A 20,262-nucleotide genomic window follows, 5' to 3' on the forward strand; every position below is an offset into this window, starting at 1 on the left:
TTTCCTTGCTTTCTAGCATGCTAAAATGACAAGTTTCATTCATCTCTAGACACCTTAATCAACTCTAGATGCAAATATTAAGTCAAATTATTGAACATCACAGCACTCACAAAGCTATATAGAATTATAAAAATGAATCACACATAGCTATGCTTTCTTCTATGTTGATCTCTGAAGATAATCATAATCTCTTCCTTCAGTGCTTAGCCCAGCACATAATAGCATGAATCAAGAAACAAAGCGTCACCTACCACCATTTTTCATGGCTATTTGGGTCTCATTCCTAAGCTACCCCTAAGCTAAGGTAAATGAATAAGGTATAAGTAACAAATAAAACTAACGGTAATTTCCTAAGCTAACACTCACATCCCTTTTTGTCCACTTGACAATCTATTTCACATTCAAGGGATAGCGAACCCAAAAGCTATGACACTCCTCTTAGACTCATTTGGTCCTTGCACGGTGCTCTCTTTATAGGCCTTGCATGGTGCTCTCTTTGTAGGCCTTATCCTGTGGTGGTAGCTACCTAGGTTATGTACTGACAATTGGTCATTCAGGCTCTTTGCCCTTACCCTTTGCTTGTGGTTGTGGCCTCAGGAAGAGGGAGTTCTTTCCATATTTGTAGCGGATTATGAGGCTATTAATAAATCAATTCCCCTAAGCTTGAGCTTTTTCTTTCAGCCCTTGGCTTTTGTAGCTTCCTCGGCTATAGCTTGTGCTTATTCTTTAACCCTGGGCTTCTTTATAGGTGGGGGAGTGATGGACTTTGTCTCCTTTCTACCTTGTGGGGCTTGTGTAGAGGTCTGCTCCTCTACAGGTCTTTTCATGGGTGTGGGTAGCTGTTGGAGTGCCTCCAACAGCTACCTTGTGGGGCTTGTGTCTGCCCCTCTACAGGTCTTTTCATGGGTGTGGGTAGCTGTTGGAGTGCCTCCAATCCTAAATAGATAATTTTGGTTAGTACTACCCTCCCAAATTCAATAGTTTCTTGAGCTCTCTTTACACTACCCCTGCAAAGTTTTGGACAGTGACCTCCACATCTTGCTCTTTGTAAGCTCTACAAAGTTTGAGGAGCATCCATTGTCCACCTATGTAAATCTATTTAGACTATAAAAGGAGAAATAGGTGTAGATGCTCTCTCTCTCTCTCTCTCTCTCTCTCTCTCTCTCTCTCTCTCTCTCTCTCTCTCTCTCTCTCTCTCTCTCTCTCTCTCTATGTAAATCTATTTAGACTATAAAAGGAGAAATAGGTGTAGATGCTCGCTCTCTCGCTCTCTCTCTCTCTCTCTCTCTCTCTCTCTCTCTCTCTCTCTCTCTCTCTCTCTCTCTCTCTCTCTCTCTCTCTCTCTCTCTCTCCCATCATCCCTCGCCCTTAGCTAGCTAGGTTATCTCCATCTCCGCGATCCGCTGCCCTCAGGTCACTCCACCACCGACTCAACATCCCTTGCCCTTAGATAGCTAGGTTATCTCCATCTCCGCAATCCGCTGCCCTCACGTCACCCCACCACCGACTCAATTGTCGTCTCACCACCTTCATCTTGTATTTCCCAAGTGATGGGTCGGCCATGTCACCACCATCTTCTCATCTCCACTTGCTCCATCACGATCAACCTTCTTCGTCATTGTTGACGCGGGCGGTAGGGATGGTGGTGGTGTGGCCTGTCAAGATGAGGTAACGATATTGGTAGCCAACCCGATCAGCACACAAAGGCAACCTAGCTAGAGAGAGAGAGAGAGAGAGAGAGAGAGAGAGAGAGAGAGAGAGAGAGAGAGAGAGAGAGAGAGAGAGAGAGAGAGAGAGAGAGAGGAGGAGGGTGGTCGGTGGGTTGGGCTAGCAAGGAGAAAGATTTTTTTTAAATAATAAAAAGAAGGTAATAATAAATAAGAAAGTAAAGGGGGCTTTTTATTTTATTTTATTTTAATAGTTCTATAAAAGAAGGGAAAGAAAGTAGGGATTTTTTTGACAGTAAAAATAGTAAAAAGAAAGTGAGGGGATTTGCCTAAGAAAATAGGCTTCTTTACTAGTGAGGGGCTATGGGTGAGAAGGGCACACCTTTGGTCGGTGGGAGGTAAGGGAAAGAGGGGGGACCTTTGGTTGATGGGAGGAAAGAAGAGGCATGGTGAAAACTTAAAGTGAGATGCAGGGTGGGTTTTAGGACCCGTCACCTGGGCATGAGAACCATCAGGGCCTTTAAGCCCTTTGGAGCTTCGAAGCCTCTCAAGCTCTCTAGCTTTTCAATGGTGGATCAACCGCCTTGGTTCACTGCACATAAACTAGCAATATTGCCCACCACTATGAGAGGATGGTATGACCCCTAGAATTGCTACAGAAGAGGTATGAAGACCAATAATGCATTGAAGGGGTGCCATTGCTTGAGGATTCCAAACATAAAGGTGGGCGAGCGGAATTTTTACCTCGAGATTGGGTCACAAGGTCGGCCACATAGATGTAGTGACAGACCTAGCCGTCAAAGACAAAGTAAGGGAAGAGGCATGAGGGATGGTGGAGCAAATGGCTCCACAGGTGGGGCAAATAGAGCTTCGTGACCGTATCATGGTACAGACTGGAGGGAGAGGAGTTATGGGTGGAGAGTGGAGGTGGGAGAGACTAGAGGGAAAGGAGTTATGGCAGACACAAGAGGGAAAGGATGGGTGCTACCGAAGGATAGAGGATCATGAGCCGGCCCATTCTCCAAGGGAATGTGATATGATGGTATCTCCTCCACCATCAAGGCGTCTTCCTTCTTCAGGTGCATGATGACCCAATTTTCTTCCTTGACATGCCAACAACAAGGGGATGGAGGAGGGCAAGCTATTCATGGTTCTTCTTGCAAGTTCAACTCCTTTCACCCATGATTTACATGTGACCTCTGAGACCTAAATGATTCATTGTCTCATCATCCTAGCTGTCCCCTTCACATGAAAACATCTCTTCCTTTGTATGATCTGTCTAAAGCACTCACATGCTCATAGAGCAACTATTAAAATGATTACACGTTGGCTGCATCACTCATATAAAGCATGTAATCTTCGCATGAACCATATCATTAGCACTGACACTTTGAGAAGTCCTTTGGTTATTAGCACCTATCATCATGGCCAAACTAGCCAAAACTTTGTCCAACATACCATTTTTTGAATACTCTACAGCAAGGTTCGCCACTTGCCCTATAGTATTTTTTTAATACTCTACAACAAGGCTCGCCACTTGCTCTTAGTATTTTTTTCAAATGTTTCAGATTGTCATAACTTGTTTAAACTTTCCATTTTTTATTGTGAAAAAGTGACATTTTTTGAGCATAAGTAGCGAGCCTTTCCACTCACTCTAGTGTATTTTTCAAAAATTTCAAATTGTAATAATTGCTTTAAACTTGTCATTAAAAAAATCAAAATGGCAATTTTTGTTTTAAATTTTCTGATTGTGAAAAAGTGGCATTTTTTAAAAGAGAAAATAGTGAGGCTCACCACTTTCTCAATTGTTTTTTTTTCCAAAAATTGTCATAATTTTACTTAAAACTTAAATCTATAGAAACATACCTAATGGGTTCAAGTTAAAACCACAAAAGTCTACACTAAAAAATATAATTTAAAATTACCGGTATTAACAAGTTATTTTTCAAATTTATGAAATTTTAAACAAATTAAGATTTATTTTGGAATCAAAAAGAGGGTAGAGCCATGTGGCCTTTTTTTTTCAAAATCCCTCTAATTTCCTTCCATGATTAAATTCCCCTTTATATAAAATAATGATAATTTTTGGATGAAGCTTTTTATAGTTTTGACATGCTGGATAAACTCATTGGGCATATTCCGATCGATTTGAGTATAAACATGGCTATGTTTGTCAAGTTTTAAGTAATTTAATACGACTCTGTTTGGGCAAGTATTTATGCAAATTATGATAATTTGAAAAATTTGGATTAAAATTTACTCTTGAGAAAGTGGCAAGATTTGCCATTGGCTTTCAAAATATATCACCTTTTTTCCACTCCCAATTGTGAAAAAATTTAGCATTTTTTTGACAACACGTGGCGAGCCTTTTGTCAAGGGTAGTCCTCCCTTTGGTTTGTCACAGTTTGCTGTTGTTGTCGTTTGTGAAATACTATATATGATGTCAAGTGATCTCTTTTTGAGCTCACCTTATCATATCTTGAGCTCTTCAATAGCTATAATATCAGCATATTAGACCTTTGTTATGGAGCAAAGAGGATCGGATTCTTCCTCTCTGGGGATTAGATAGGCCTTAGGTGTTATAGGCCAATATCTTGAGAGAGTTCAAGTTGATTTTATTTTTTGACCTACTCATCTTTCAAAGGTTGATTAGTTTTATGTTCGATTTTGAAAACGTTTGCATGGAATGGTCCCTCTAGTCTTTGTCTATGTTTTTGGCTGTTTAGGTGTGTTTTTTTTTGGGGGGGGGGAGTATGGACATTAGACAATGTTCTACTATTTTGAACAGAGTAGAGGAGGAGGTAGATTCTTGAAGATTCATCGGGATAGAGTTTAAAGTGATGGAAGGGATGGACTCATCTTCCCTAGAGCCTAAGTCCTCCTCCATTGATATATCTTTGTTTTATTCAGGAGTGAAGGAGTCCAATTCTCAACTTGTAGAGGGAGCTTTGAATGGGACGGAGTGTTGCACATGTCATTGGCTTATTAGAATTTCATTCGTGATGTTGGAGGTGAAGTAAAAATAGGGGAAGGGTTGGGAGTAGGGAATTCTTTTGCTTTTAGGAATGGTGGTAAAAGCAAAAGAATCAATAAAGGTTTTGGGTTGGGGGCTGGGGAGGGAGGGAGAGTGTGGAAGGCTCTTTTTATTAGCAGTTTTGGATTTAGCTCTTTTAAGACAATCCTTAAGGAAGTTACATTTGTTTCCATAGAAGAAACACTAAATTTAAGAGATTCTTGTATAAATTCACTTGTTGGTAGGAATGAGTATCAAGGCTAATATTAATTGATAGAAAATGTAGCAGTGGCTCTTAGAGGTAACTTTGGAGGTTAATCTCCAGAAAAGCTTGGAGCGGGATGATGCCATGAGTCAAAACCAATGGCTCTTAGAGGTAAGCTTGGAAAGCATTCCAATAAGAGGGTTCAAGGGGAGTAGAAGACTAGGAAATTCTACCTTGACATGGAGATGGGTATGTTTTGGCTTTGGAGGATGGAAGAGGATTAAATGATAGATAAATATGTTGATTTATGATGCCTATCCATAATAACTTGTATGGTCACTTCTTTTATAGAAATTTTGAATGACAATTAGCCATTTAGGACCCACCCCCTCATTGTTTAGGCAAATCCAAGATTTTATATCATCTAGGGATGGTCTAGATCCAAGAATGCATTTGATAAAGAACACTCCTCATGCATAGTTGTACAGAGGCATATAATGAGGGAAGGAAAGGGATCAAAGATATTTATGACCATCAAATAAGCATTATCTTTTCCTTGATCTTCAAAGCTTACTAAAGTCCCTCCTCCTAAGCAAAGGTGTGAAATAATTAATTGTCTTTGAAGAGAATCACTAGGGGACCATTATTCTTTCCCTTGAATGATTGGGTCTTGAGAGGTGCATGTTGATGGGATGGAGAGCCATTTGTTTCCAATTCATGTACATAAATCCCATGTTTTCGTTGTGGGGGAAATAGGGACTAGGGAGACATTAGAATAGGATCATGCAAGCTTTCCCTCTTGGTGAATTCTTGAGAAGGCACATGGAGTGGTAAAAGGGGGAGGCAAACTTGTGTTTCCTCCTTGACCAAGACTAAAGGGGAGGAAGTTGGTAAAGGGTGGGGTGGATATAGAGGGTCTATTAGGAGAAAGTACAAAGGTAAATGGGGATGTAAAGGACAACATTGGTGCAAAGGAAGAAAGATTTGAGGAAAGAAGGGGAGTATAGATGTAGAGGGTCCATTAGGAAAAAGTACAAGGTAAAACTTGTGGATGTAAAGGACAACACTAGTGTAAAGGATGCGACATTTGAGGAACGAGGGGGGGGGAGGGAAATACATTGAAGGAGCAACATAAAAAGGGAGAAATCCACATAATCTATTGAGTTGACAAAAGGACAAGAATAAAGAGAAGAGGAGGTGACATATGGGATATTGTGCATATGAGATTTAACAAAGAGAAGGAGGTGACATATGGGACATTGTGCATAAAGGAATCAACAAAGAGAAGGAGAGGAGTGGGAGGTATAAGTGGTGAAGGAGGCATCGTTTAGTTTTAATGTCTAACCAAAAGTAATACAAGAGAATAATATCTTGGAAACCAAGAGTTTTCATGCCACCCATGGTGTGTCATGAGATACCACACCATGGATGACATAGACGTCTGGCCGCCCAGCATGCCCCTTTCGTGAGGGCCGCTATAGCACCATGGAGGCACACATATCTGGATGGGCTTGTGAAGGCTTTGGTATGCTAAGGGCAAGGCCCCAATTTGCCTGACCAACCCTCTAGTCTTCTACAAAAAGACAAGCTTGGGGGAGTTAAAGATAGGAGGGGTCCCTTTGGACTATATATACCCTTTCATCTTCCACACTACCTTTGCATATGGGATTACTTGGCATTCCTTTTCCCATCTTACAATCCCACTATCCATGTAAGATTTGCACCTCCAACCACCTCCAATCAAGCATATAGGGAAGTGGCATGAAACCATGAACTGGGGCTCTGATACTATCTTGGAAACTAAGAGTTGCCACACGATGCCCATTATGTGTCATGATACCATGCCAAGAATGACATAGACGGTTGGCCAACATATGTGCCTAGCATGCCTTTTTCATGAGGGTTGCTAACATCTTCATCTGCATGGGCTTGCGGAGGCTCTAGTATGCTAAGGCAGGTTCCCACTCTGCCTAACTGGCCCTCTAGTCTGTTGAGATATCGAGCTCATCTAGTGAGGCGGTGGACACTGATGACCCGCCTGGGGGATAGGCCCCACACTTATACCACTGGCATGGTTGGTGAGATCATGGGTGATATGCGGCCAGTGGGATGACAGGCTGTGTGACAGCCATTCTAGAGACTGGCATAATTATAACGCCAGCGTTGCGTGTTGAGTGAAGAAGAAGAAGATTTTCAGCCTCTCACCTTGTGTGTTCTCTATTAGGGTTTTGTGAGTGTGTGTGTGCTTGCAAGAGCTCAAGCTCTCTTTCCCCTTGCATCTTTTCATGGTATCAGAGCCTAGTTCGTGCTAAGGGTTGAGCTGCAAGCAAGAGAACCACAGGAAGCGGTACGAGGGTAAGAGCTTCAACTACTCTTTCCTATTTGTGTTGGTGATGACTACACCCTTGTCGTCGAGAGCTCTACGGGAGGCACCGACAAACGATCTCTGATTGAGGAGCTTTCTTCGCGGGAGTAAAGCTATAGGGCAACTATATTGTCTTATCGAACTTAATTTTTCGGGCCGAAAACGCGTTTCGGGCGCGTTTGGACCTCCGTTTTTTAGAAAGCAGGCGATTTCGAGCACTCCGGGTAAGTTATCAATTCTCTGCAGAAATCTGTTCTAAGAACTGCAGGAAGACAGATTGGCTGTGCAGACACTGTGGGTGCTGCAAAGAGGTTAACAGTTGCCATTGGGTGTATGTACAGGTCACTAGTAGTGACATTTGAGAGTACTACAGTACCACTGCAGAAAATACAGCAGTTTGTGCAGGACAAACCAGAGTGTTGTTTCTGGTAAAATTGTGTGTCTGGCAAGATGTCAAATGATGGCATAACCCATATTGTGGCTGAGAAGCTTGATAAGAACAACTTCCATGCTTGGAGGTTCAGGTTGACGAATTTCCTGATGGAAAAGGGCTATTGGGACTACATAGAAGGTGAGCATGAAGAGGTACCGGAGATACCGCACATAAATTCGACTCCTGCAGATGTGAAAGAGTTTAAAGACTGGAACCAAGGAGCCAGGAAAGTTATGTATTGGCTCTCCATTAGTATACAGACACCATGATTGGGCACATTCAGGATGCCAAGTCCCCCAAGGAGGCGTGGGACACCTTGGTAAAACTCTATGAAACAAATACCAAGGCACGTAAGATACAGTTGAAGAATGAACTTCATACTATGGAGAAAAAGAGCATGTCTGTGAATGACTATGCATTGAAGATAAAGAGTATTGTGGAATCCCTTGCATCTATTGGTGTGTCAGTAGATGATGATGATAAGGTGGAAGTCTGTCTACGTGGTCTCGGGCCATAATACAAGGCGTTCAAGACGTCTATTCAGACTCGGGAAAACATTTCCAACTTTACAGATTTGGTGTCTATGCTGATTATAGAAGAGAAGAGCTTGGGTGAAGACCAACAGTCTTCACAAAACAAAAACAGTTCAGAGCAACAGGCCTTCTACACAAGTTCAGTTAGAGGACGAGGTAGAGGAGGCCATGGACGCGGTCAAGGAGGAGGCCAAATAGGTAATCAAAATTATGGCCGGCAGCAGCAGCAGCAACAACAGTCCTAGAATACACAACAACAACATCAACAACACACAGGTGGAAGAGGCAAATTCAAAGGCAGGGGGAGTCAAAGAGGACGTGGAAATTGGCAAAGGCAATATAATGATGCACATGAATGCTTTTATTGTGGTAAGCCTGGACATGTGCAGGCAGAATGTTATAAGAAGCAGGCTGACATGCAAAATGGGAAAGTGCAGCAGAACAACTATGCATCCTCAAGCAGAAACAATGAGGATAATGAAAGGTTGTTTGCTATGCTGCATGTCGTGAATGCCATGTCTGAAAATGTTGAAGCAGCACAAAAAGATGATGTATGGTATGTGGATTCAAGTGCTTCGAACCACATGACAAGTCATGGGGAGTGGTTCAAGGAGATGAAAAACCTTGAAAGACTAGGTTTTGTGGAAACAGGGGATGACACTGCTCATCCAATTGCCCATGCTGGAGATGTGCCATTGTTTATGCAGGATGGCAAAGTGAAGTACCTTGCAGATGTACTTCACGTTCCGAACATAACAAAGAATCTGGTTTTAGTTGGCCAGATGATTGAGCAGGGTTTGCAGGTTCGGTTTAACCCTGATGGTTGTTATGTTGAAGACTTTAAAGATAAGTGCAGGTTGATTGCAAAAGGCAACAGAGTGGGCATAATGTTTACGTTGAATGTAGACATGCTTGAAATGAGTGCTGCGATGTTTGCAAATGGTTCAGGAATTGTTGCAGACACAGACATTTGGCATAAAAGAATTGGACATGTGAATGTGCAGAGAATGAAGTCTATGCAGACTAAAGGAATTGTGACAGGGCTACCAAAATTTAAAGTGGAAGGTATGCAGAGAATATGTGAAGCATGCCAATTTGGAAAGCAAACAAAGCATGTATTTCCACGTAACAGATATGTGAGCAGAAATGCACTAGATGTTGTGCATTCAGATGTATGGGGTCCTACAAAAACCATTTCTATGGGAGGCTGCAGGTATTATGTTACATTCATTGATGACCACACAAGGAAAGTGTGGGTATATTTCATGAAGGAGAAGAGTGAGGTGTTCACTCACTTTCAGAATTTCAGAGTTATGGTTGAAAAGCAAACAGGGAAATATGTAAAGTGCCTAAGGTCAGATGGAGGGAGAGAGTACTTCTCCAATGAGTTCTTTGAATTTCTGAAGAAGAATGGTATTCGGAGATAGTTTACATGCAGATACACTCCGCAACAAAATGGAGTTGCTGAGCGAAAAAACAGGCACATTGCTGAGATTGCGCGAGCATTGATGGAAGAGAAGAATATGCCGCATAGCTATTGGGCTGAGGCTGTTTCTACAGCAGTATACATCATGAACAGGACTCCAACTGCAGCCATACATGATGTAACTCCAGAGGAGAGGTTTACTGTTGGCAGAAAACCTGATTTGTCTCATCTGAAAGTTTTTGGATGCATTGCATATGTGCATGTGCCAATGCTGCGTCATAATACCAGTCCAGCAAATGTGATTAGTACATCATGTAAAGGCAAAGAGAAAGTGGTTGAGCCCCTTAGTATGCCTGACATTTCAGCAGGGCATTCTCATGTTGATGGAGAGTCTAGTGGCTCAGAGATGAGCCTTGATGAGGAGCTTGGGATCCCAGCTATGAGAACACCTGGTGTAAAGAAGGCTATAGAAGCCATGAATGAAAAGCTGCGAAGATCTGGAAGAGTGAAAAACCCTGTGCAGAGGTTTACCTATGATGGTTATGTGGCACATCATTATGCATATATGGCACAGGTTGTGTAGGTTGTAGAGCCCACATGCATTGATGAGGCTGTTGGAAATGTGTGTTGGGAGAAAGCTATGGATGAGGAGATGGATGCACTATATGGAAATGAGACTTGGGATTTAGTGCAATTGCCTGAAGGCAAGAAAGCCATTGGATGCAAGTGGGTGTACAAAGTAAAACATAACAGTGATGGAAGCATAAACAGGTATAAGGCTAGGTTGGTAGCCAAAGGATATGCGCAGACATATGGCATTGATTATGAGGAAACTTTCAACCCAGTTGCCAAGATGGCAACAGTGAGAGTTGTGATAGCAGTGGCTGCGTCAAAGCAATGGTCTTTACATCAGATGGATGTAAAGAATGCATTCTTGCATGGGGATTTGCAAGAAGAGGTGTATATGTTGCAGCCACCTGGTTATAAGGATGTGAGTCACCCCGAGCATGTTTGCAGGTTGAAGAAAGCCTTGTATGGCTTAAAACAAGCACCAAGAGCATGGTCTGACGAGATTTCAGAATATCTTATCACTATTGGCTTTCTTGTACCCAATGCAGATTTCTCGCTGTATGTGAGACATGGTGATAGAGGGGTTGTGCTTGTTGTCATCTATGTAGATGACTTGATCATTACGGGGGACCATGATGCAGAGATCTTTGATGTAAAGATCTTGCTTAGACAGAAGTTCGAGATGAAGGATCTGGGAGAGCTCAGATATTTCTTGGGCATTGAGGTGATTAGGTCACCACATGGTATTGGATTACTGCAGAGATAGTATGGCTTGGACATGTTGTCCAAGTATGGTTGTCCAAGTATGGTACGACAGGCTGTAAGCCTATTTCCATGCCATTGGATCAGAATGGCAAGTTAAGTGCAGATTTAGGAGAGATTTTGGAGGATCCTACTATGTATAGGCGCATAGTAGGAAGCTTAATCTACATGACGATCACCAGACTAGATTTGAGCTATGCTGTTGGGTTGGTGAGTCACATTATGCAGGTTCCACGAAAGCCGCATTTGGATGCATTGAGACGCATACTGAGGTATGTGAGGTCTACTTTGCATTGTGGACTATTTTATGAGACTGGGACAGAGATATGTGTACATGGGTACACAGATGCTGATTGGGCTGGTAGTATCTCAGATAGAAGATCTACTAGTGGCTTCATGTTTTCTTTGGGGAGTGCTGCTATGACTTGGAGCAACAAGAAGCAGCCTACGGTTGCTCTATCGACGAGTACAGAGGCCAAGTACAGAGGAGCTGCTATGGCAGCATGTGAGGTAGCTTGGTTGAGAAAGCTACTTGCAGATTTGGGTCTATCAGTGGATAAACAAGTTATCATTTTCTGTGACAACATTAGCAGTATACAGTTGGCCAGGAACCCAGTTTTTCATGCTCGCACGAAGCATATAGAGGTCCACTACCACCACTTCGTCAGAGAGAAGGTCTTGGCAGGAGACCTTGACCTTGTTTATGTCAGCACACAGGATCAGGTAGCTGACATCTTCACCAAAGCATTGGGTACAGAGAAGCTCCATAGATTTAGGGCTTCGCTTGGTGTACATGAGATGGAGTTGAGCTCGAGGGGGAGTGTTGAGATATCGAGCTCATCTAGTGAGGCGGTGGACACTGATGACCCGCCTGGGGGGGATAGGCCCCACACTTATACCACTGGCATGGTTGGTGAGATCATGGGTGATATGCGGCTAGTGGGATGACAGGCTGTGTGACAGCCATTCTAGAGACTGGCATAGTTATAGCGTCAGCTCATTTAGTTGGGTTCACACTATAGAGAACCCTTGTATGTATTTGGTTGAGTACCTTTCATATTGTGTGTACTCTTATCTTGTATATGGTGTGTTGAGTGTTGAGTGAAGAAGAAGAAGATTTTCAGCCTCTCACCTTGTGTGTTCTCTATTAGGGTTTTGTGAGTGTGTGTGTGCTTGCAAGAGCTCAAGCTCTCTTCCCCCCTGCATCTTTTCATAGTCTTCTACAAAAGACAAGCTTGGGGGAGTTGAACATAGGAGGGGTCCCTTTGGACTATATATACTCTATCATTTTCCACACTGTGCATGTGGGATTAATTGGCATCCCTTTCCCATCTTGTAATCTCCATTACCATGCGAGATTTGCACCTCCATCTTGTAATTGGCATCCCTTTCCCATCTTGTAATCTCCATTACCATGCGAGATTTGCACCTCCAACATAATATTCCCTTATTTAGCAATATGCTTGCAGGATCTTTATCGAGATAACTAGCATTTCTTCTCCTTCTCTATCCCTTCTTCCTAATGTACAAGTAAGGATCACTCCTAATAGGAGTACACTCCTATTAATAGGACTTCACTTCCTTACAATCGGGATTCCTTGCACTTCTTCTCCTTCCCTCACATTCTCCTACATTTTGTACATCTTTCTCCTCCTCCTCCTCCCATATGCCAACAAGCACCCTATCTCTTGCACATCTCTCTAATCCTTCCCTCTCCTCCGTCTTACAACCAACAAGTGTTGGAGGTGCAAATCTCACATGGGTAGTGGGGATTGTAAGGTGGGAAAAGGGATGCCAAGTAATCCCATATGTAAAGGTAGTGTGGAAGATGAAAGGGTAGATATAGTCCAAAGGAACCCATCATATCTTTAACTCCACCAAGCTTGTCTTTTGTGGAAGATTGGAGGGATGGTTAGGTAGAGTGGGGGCTTGCCTTTACATGCCAGAGTCTTCACAGGCCCATACGGATGTGTATGTCTCCAAGGCTGCTACTAGCGGCTCTCATGAGAAAGGGCACTCTAGGCATATATGTTGGCCAACCACCATCAATTTCTTCCTTGGTGTGTGAACCATGACACATCATGGGCGATGTGGCAACTATTTCCAAGATGGTATCAAAGCCCCGGTTCATGGTCTCGAGCCACTTCCCTCTGTACTTGATTGGAGGGGGCTGTTGGAGGTGCAAATCTCACATGGGTAGTGGGGATTGTAAGATGGGAAAAGGGATGCCAAGTAATTCCACATGCAAAGGCAATGTGGAAGATGAAAGTGATAGAAAGTCGGGCTTTCTTTACGATTTAAGTGCATTTTTTAATAGGGTTTTAAAAGCTTGCAATTTTTTGATGGCCAAAACGCTAAGAAACATGCATGATAACCATAAAAAATAAAATACTTGAAAGCTAGGACTTTACAAAGAATTGATATAGCCATTATATGATTATGAGATCTCATTTGGTTCTTAATGGCTCCTTTTTCACTAAAATCCTACCTCTCAATTTAGACATTAAACAGTGATGAAATCACAATTATTGTAACATTGAACAGTGGTGAAATCACAATTATCGTGTTCTACAATTATCGTGTTCTAAAAAGTCAATTAAAAATCATATGGATTTGTTTTTCAAGAAACGGAGACAAATTGTAGCATAAGTATAAAGTGAGAGAGACTCTTTCTTTGTAGCGCATGTAGAGAGAGTCCCTTCTTTGCTTTTTTTACACATCATAGACATGAGGCCATACTCCTTGCGTATGCAAAAACATTCATCACCATGTCTTCCTTTGTTGCGATTAGGACATGCACGAACATGCACTGTCAACACAGTGTGAAAACAGAGGCAACTAATTGATGAGTCAGCCCGTGTCGTGAAACCCTGAAGCAAGTGTGTTAAATGTAGGTGGATGTCTAGCGTGATTGTATGGGATTGCAAAAATCAATGAAGTTTTGAACATGTCCATAGCTAGCAGTGTGTAAACCCCCTAATATTAATATTAATAGATTACATCGTATCACCCCTAATATATATAGAAAAGCAGACACTTCCAACCTTAGGAAATAGCTAATGCTAATTATTTAATAGATTTTCTTTTTTCACTCATTGTAGGCCCCTATTGTATTTCATATTTTTTGATATGTGTTAATTAAGTCGCCACTTACATGGCCACTTAATTAATACAACTTTGTCTAAGGTTGCTCGCCATAGCCAGCCAACAACTGCCTTGGGAGCTGTTGATGTGTCCACACAGAGCTCACAATGCCCACATAGAGCTCCTAGCGAAGCAGCCGAAGCGAGAGGGGAAGAGAGAGCTCGCGCGGTGAGTAGACAAAGCGAGAGGGGAGAGAGAGCTCGCGACGCTCACAGAACTCGTAGTGAGCAGACAAAGCGAGAGGGGGAGAGAGAGCTCCCTCATGATGCCCCCATAGAGCTTGGAACGAGCTGAGATAGAGAGAACTTACTTTGCCTTAAAAAAGAAAATCGTCAGACTAGAAATATATGATAAAGATTTTTTTCCAATTACTAAATATGAACCTTCGAAAATAAGCTATTCAATTTGGAGTCCATGCTTGTTTTCATTTAATCAAATGTAAAAAAACATTTTGGTGCCCTATTGTATTTCACAAAATAGTGACCTGGGATATACGCCAAGACCCAAGCCTACGTGGACACTTTTAGGTTAGGATGAAGCGGCCCAACCTTTCATCATTCTTGCTTCGTTGTAACCCTAATCTCTGCCCTGTTGTCCTTGACGTTCTTACCTCTCTGTTTTGCAAACCCTAGTTTCTGCTGTCTCGCAGAACCGGCCTCCTCAGACTGTTCGCCTCAAGCAGGATATTGACATTTTCTACTAAGCAATCTCGCAGGTTCGTTAATCTTTGTGTTAACGGAAGTAAGTCCACTGTAGTTGATACAACCCTAATCTAATGTTGTTTTAATCGGTTATTGCCCCCTCTTGATCTTGCCCTAAACCCCCTGCGAAATACGGTCGCGTGTCTCCCTAAACTGTGCAGTGAAATGTGGTCGGAAGCCTCTGCAGTCAAACCTTGATTTCTTCTGGCCGAGGTGTCTCTGATCTGGCCGTGATCCCTTAATTACTTCTGCAAGGTAACTCTAATCTTGCCGTGATCCTTAATAGCCTCTGTATTGTAACCCCTTCCTTAAATCGCGTCTGCAATATTCCGTGAGCCTTAGTGGCTGCTGTAATGAAGCCCTAATCTTGCTTTCAACCCTGACCGCTTCTTCATCGAAGCCCCAATTCTGCAGTGAACCTCGATTTCTTGCGCGATTCAATTAAAAAAACCCCAAACGTTACAACAGTGAATCCCTACTTGTAAACCTTATCCCTTAATCTTCATCAGTGAAAAAATCCAACACGAACTGAGTCTGTTCTGAAACTTCAATCCTGCCGTGAAATGCAACCGCATACTCTTCTACCGTATAGATTGCTTCTGGAGTATAACATCAATCTTCTGAAGGGGCTTTTGCTTATCCATTGAGACCTTGATCTTGCGGACAGTGAATTAGTGCCTTAATTAAGAGTACCCTAAGCAAGCTTAGCCCACATCTAGAGTACCCCAGTCAAGGTTAACCACATCCATGACAAGTCTGTATGATTATGATCATGTCATGTAATCGAAGTTGCATGGTCATGTCAGGTGAGTAGATCATGATTAGATCGTTGTAATTCTAATCAGCAATCGCAATTGCATCATCAAGTATGCTTTAGATTAGATTGTGATCATGTTAGGCGCCCTTATTAGTACTTGTGTGAATTTGACAGTGAAATGGCTAAGAGTTCTTTCAAGCAGGAGCATGACTTAGGTTTGCACACTTTCTCTACCCCTAATCTCTCTCTTTGCACACCAAATATACAATGCTACCTTGTCTTATCATGGAAGCAAAGTGTTAATTACAATGTCTTCTCTTGTTTTGAACAGAGAAGAGGAAGGCAGAAGCCTTGAGAATTCGGGATAAATATTCTGACAGAATTCCTGTGAGTGTCACCTCAATGCTGACCTTGTCATATTTCCATTGCACCCACCATAGCTTTCTTTAAAAATAAAAAAGGAACATATGTAATAATTTGTTTGTATCCTCCTCAATTCTGCTAGAAGTTTTGCTATCACTTGAATTCTTTTGGGGATAATCTCAGTGAGCTGGATGTTGGTTGAGGCACTTGCTTGTTGAGGGTTTCAATATTTAGGAAAAGAGGGTTGCTTTTCTCATGCATGTCTTATGATTGGCATGCATTTGTTCCATCTCCATAGGGACTCCATATGATGGATTGGCCATGCGGGATTTATTGTTGGTCTATTTGTGACTTTGGAGGGCCCAAACATGTGCATTCCCACCATACATAATGCAGGAATTTTTTCCCCACACATTGATCATAACAAGAGTTCATTTTACCATCTTTTATATTGGGTAGGAAAGGCACTACCCTTGTTACAGATTTGGAGTTTATCTGTAGAGTCCTTGTGGACTTGATGTCATTGCCATCTTATTTCTGCTAATTCAATAGATGAGTGTGGAAGATATCTTTGCATTGATCTTAAGTACTTTAGTCTAGCCAGCTATTATATGGGCAAGCTTGGGTCGGGGTGATATGCATCAGTCGTCAGATGCATGTGATAGAAACTTAGCTCGTTGGTCTATGTATAAAAATTGTGTCCTCTTGGTTAGGACAATTTAAAAACATGTAAACCTGCACGTACTCTTGGGCATTGATGACGTGAGTAGGGATGTCGTAGCACCTAGTCCATGCTATGTATAATGGAGGTGATGATCTTATACTTCATGATTGGACGATCTTTGAGGTAAAGTTCGCACTTTTTGTATTCTTGTCTTTGCTTGTTTTGTTTTAGTGAAGTAGTCATTTAAAGTTTGTTTTGTCATCGCTAATTAGTCATTCAAAATTTGTTTTCTTGTTTGTGTGTGTGTGTGTGTGTGTGATTTTATTTATTTGTCTTGTTTTGCAAGTTTTTATTATCATTATTATTTTTCCTTCTCGGTTGTTCTATGTTAAGCTTTGGACCATCCTTAAGCGCAGGATCCACCATGATAGAATATTCGATCGCTTGTCAATGTTGCTGGCAACTGCTCACCTATTTTTGATTTGTTTGTTTTTAGTGATCCTCTTCTTTCTTTTAAATTATTCGTAAGTTCAGATTCATCTCAGATTCATCTGGCCTTATGATGGTATATATCAGATGCATGTGCCATGATTGCTGTGGCGATGTGCTTAGGAGATTAGAGAGACAGGCCACTGTGAGCCCTATGTATCTAGATAGGGATGAGTGTACGGAATGGAGTGGTATAAAAGTAGGTGCATGCTTGTGATGGGATTCCGAAGGCAAAGACCCACGAGAATGCTTAGACTGCAAACACACAAAGCAAAGTGGACAAGAATGGCCATGAAAAGACATGAACAAAGAAGGTGCAGTTTTGGGGCAGCTTTTTGGAAACTGTTTAGGAGTCCAAAAGCAAATGTCAATGGTTTGAGAACTAGTTGGGTTAATGTAAAAGGCTGGATAGGGAAGACACTGCCACTGTCATAGATTTGGAGATCATCTGTAGAGGCCTTGTGGACTTAATGTCATCTTATGTCTTATGCTAAGACGTGTGGCAGGTTTGGGTCATGTATACGCGCTTCGATACTCTCTAATCTGGAGAATGTACAAGGCCACAGTAGTCATGTCACATATGCATTAGGTATCAAGTGCATGTGCCATGACCATGGTCACCATGAAACTCGTTTCGGTGGCTTTGAAACTCGTTTCATGTTTTGGTGTTGAAACGTTTCATGTGCACATTGAAACCATATCGTTTCATGTGGGGAAAAAGGTTGTGATTTTGTGTGCTTTTTTATCTTTTATAATTCTTTCTCTTTCCTTCTTTCATCCTATTTGTTCTTTTCTCTTCTCTTTTGTATGTCTTCTTTGCTAATATCATCTTATAACTATTGGCCAATACCTTCACATTTTATGTATATGATCGTTTCGGTCCAACATTTCATTGTCCACCTACCTAGTGTTGAAATGTTTTGTTCCAAAATAAATCGTTTCAGCATCGTTTCGTTTCAGTAGTGAAACGTTTCGCGGTGACCTTGGCCATGACTACTTTGGCCTTGTACATTGCAGATTAGAGAGAGTAACCAAGAGTTGGAATCTCCCATTAATGTAATCAAGGCAAATGGAAATGACAATAACACCTTTCACAACACCATGAAAACTGTAAAGAAAATGTAGGGCCATAATGGATTGACAAACCCCCCTCCCTCCCCCACCTCTCTTCCCTTGATAATATTGATCAACAAGGAGTTCTTGGTTACAAGCTTTGAGGGCAGATTCTACTAGATCTTGTGGTCCACGCACAATTCTCTTGTGAACCACAAGTTCTAGAGTTTTCTCCAATGGCCTTCAGTGGTCCCCTCATGAGCCATGGATTCGAAGCCTTATGGCTTGCTATGGTTCCCTCACGAATCCCTAGTGAACCATATGTCCTAGGCTTTATGTCCCAATACTTTCTTGTGAAATTTCCACGAATGCTTCGTCCCAAGTTAAACTTCCGAAGAATTGACCAAGAGAGTGAACCAAGATCAATGCCTTTTTGTTGAGGAGTGTTGCAACTTTAGTATTGGCGTTGTTGGTCCCAAAACTCTCTTCAGCTTTTTCTTTGTGGACTCTCTTTCCTTGGTGTCTAAGGAGAAGACCTCTGTCTCCATACAAGTCTAGGGTTGACCGTACATCTGAAAAGCAAGTTGGAGAAGGTGTTGATGGCAAAGAAGAAGCTCTCCATGATCATAATAATGCCCACATTCTTATAAGGTGAATTTGGGTAAGTTCTTGGATTCATCTAGGTACATCATAATGATGTCCACACACACTCCACGATCTCCTCCATGATGCTACAAAAGAAGTTTTATACTTGAAGAGAGCTCTGCTTTTTGGTAAAAGCTTAACCAAGCTTTTGCTTTTGCCTTTTTTCCTTTGCTTTTCACTTTATAATAAAATATTACTCACTTTTGTCATAGTTCTTTAACTTTGCTTGTCTAACTTCAAGGCCTTGCATTTGCTGCTTTTTGAAAAAGCGGCCTTTAGCTTTTTGGTCCGGCTCAGTCTCCTCTTGCCAGTGGTGCCCCTAGCTTGCGCTCAATCTAGTTTGACTCTTTGCTTTTTCTTGCTTTTTGACCAAGACTGGTGCTTTTTCTTGAGCAAACCTTACAGTTCTTGTCCCCTTGCCTTCTTCCACTTGTCTGGTGTCCAGGCAAGGGCTCTGTCATGTGAATTAGAGCTAGGAGGGCCAAATAGTTACAGTATGACGATAGCGCACAACAGCAACGCAGGCTGATACAGTTAGCAGTGTTGCCTAGCTGGTTGCAAGTGGCTTTGGACTGGTCAATAGCGCATAGTTCATGTAGCTGTTGGTTAGGCGGTAGCAACAGCCATGCGCTGGCGTAGATGGTGTAGACAGTTGAAGTTGTTTTCGCAAGCAACAGAGGCGACCAATAGCAACGATAGTAGACGACGGTGGGAACCGACTGGTTACAGGTACAGATTGTTGGGTGTTGGACTCACACACTCACACACACAAACCTACACATTAGGTTAGGTGCAGGGTAGAGAAGCTCACACATAGAAATGAGAGAGAGAGAGAGAGAGCCAAAAGTGTGGGATCCACAAAATGCAAGTCAACCCTTGCATGTGTGCCACATCCATATAATATAGAAGTACAAAATATTATATGTTAGAGTGTCCTTTCACACTTGATGTCCAAGCACATGGGAAAAAGTGCCCTTGGTTAAGCCCTGTTCACACATAGCACTACCATAAGTGAGCATATGCCTACAAATCCCCCCTGTAGTGGAAGTGTGAACCTGTACAAGGTAGCAGATCACTCTCTGTATGAGAGTAAGCCCAAAGCTTTGCGGAAAGCTTTAAACTTTTCTCGAGGTATAAGCCTTTGTGAATAGATCTGCAACATTATCCTGTGTAAGGCAGTAAGATAAACTGATCTCCCCTGCATGTAGCCTCTCTCTGACATAGTGATAATAAATCTAAATGTGATTGGTACGTGCATGAAATACTGGATTTCGTGCCACGGCCATAGCACTCTGGCTATCAGTGAGAATGGTGGTGGGTGTCTGCTGACACTCACGAAGATCAGCCAATAGTCTCCTCAACCATACACAATCTATTGTAGCTGTAAAGACTGCCCTGTACTCAGCCTCACAAGTAGATGTAGCAACAGTGGGTTGCTTTTTACTCAACCAAGATATGCATGAACTGCCAAG

At 42.1% G+C, this 20,262-nt stretch overlaps 1 protein-coding gene across 2 annotated transcripts in view; it reads left to right on the plus strand.

The window, feature by feature from the left end:
* The first annotated feature begins 14,632 nt into the window (after positions 1 to 14,632).
* Positions 14,633 to 20,262, plus strand: part of LOC147619906 (autophagy-related protein 8C-like) — a 56,258-nt gene continuing 50,628 nt past the window's right edge. The window contains exons 1-4 of one of the 2 annotated variants that reach the window (XM_086825762.1): positions 14,634 to 14,833; positions 14,981 to 15,074; positions 15,751 to 15,791; positions 15,908 to 15,963. In XM_086825762.1, the coding sequence (XP_086681888.1) occupies positions 15,755 to 15,791; positions 15,908 to 15,963 (93 nt within the window). In that variant the 5' untranslated portion in view covers positions 14,634 to 14,833; positions 14,981 to 15,074; positions 15,751 to 15,754. Of the gene's footprint in view, positions 14,834 to 14,980; positions 15,075 to 15,750; positions 15,792 to 15,907; positions 15,964 to 20,262 lie in introns of both variants that reach the window. The other variant, XM_086825761.1, reaches the window with a different exon arrangement.

The sequence above is a fragment of the Cibotium barometz genome, chromosome 32, assembly GCF_041138505.1.
Source record: "Cibotium barometz isolate CiBa-2024 chromosome 32, ASM4113850v1, whole genome shotgun sequence".
NCBI lineage: Eukaryota > Viridiplantae > Streptophyta > Polypodiopsida > Cyatheales > Cibotiaceae > Cibotium > Cibotium barometz.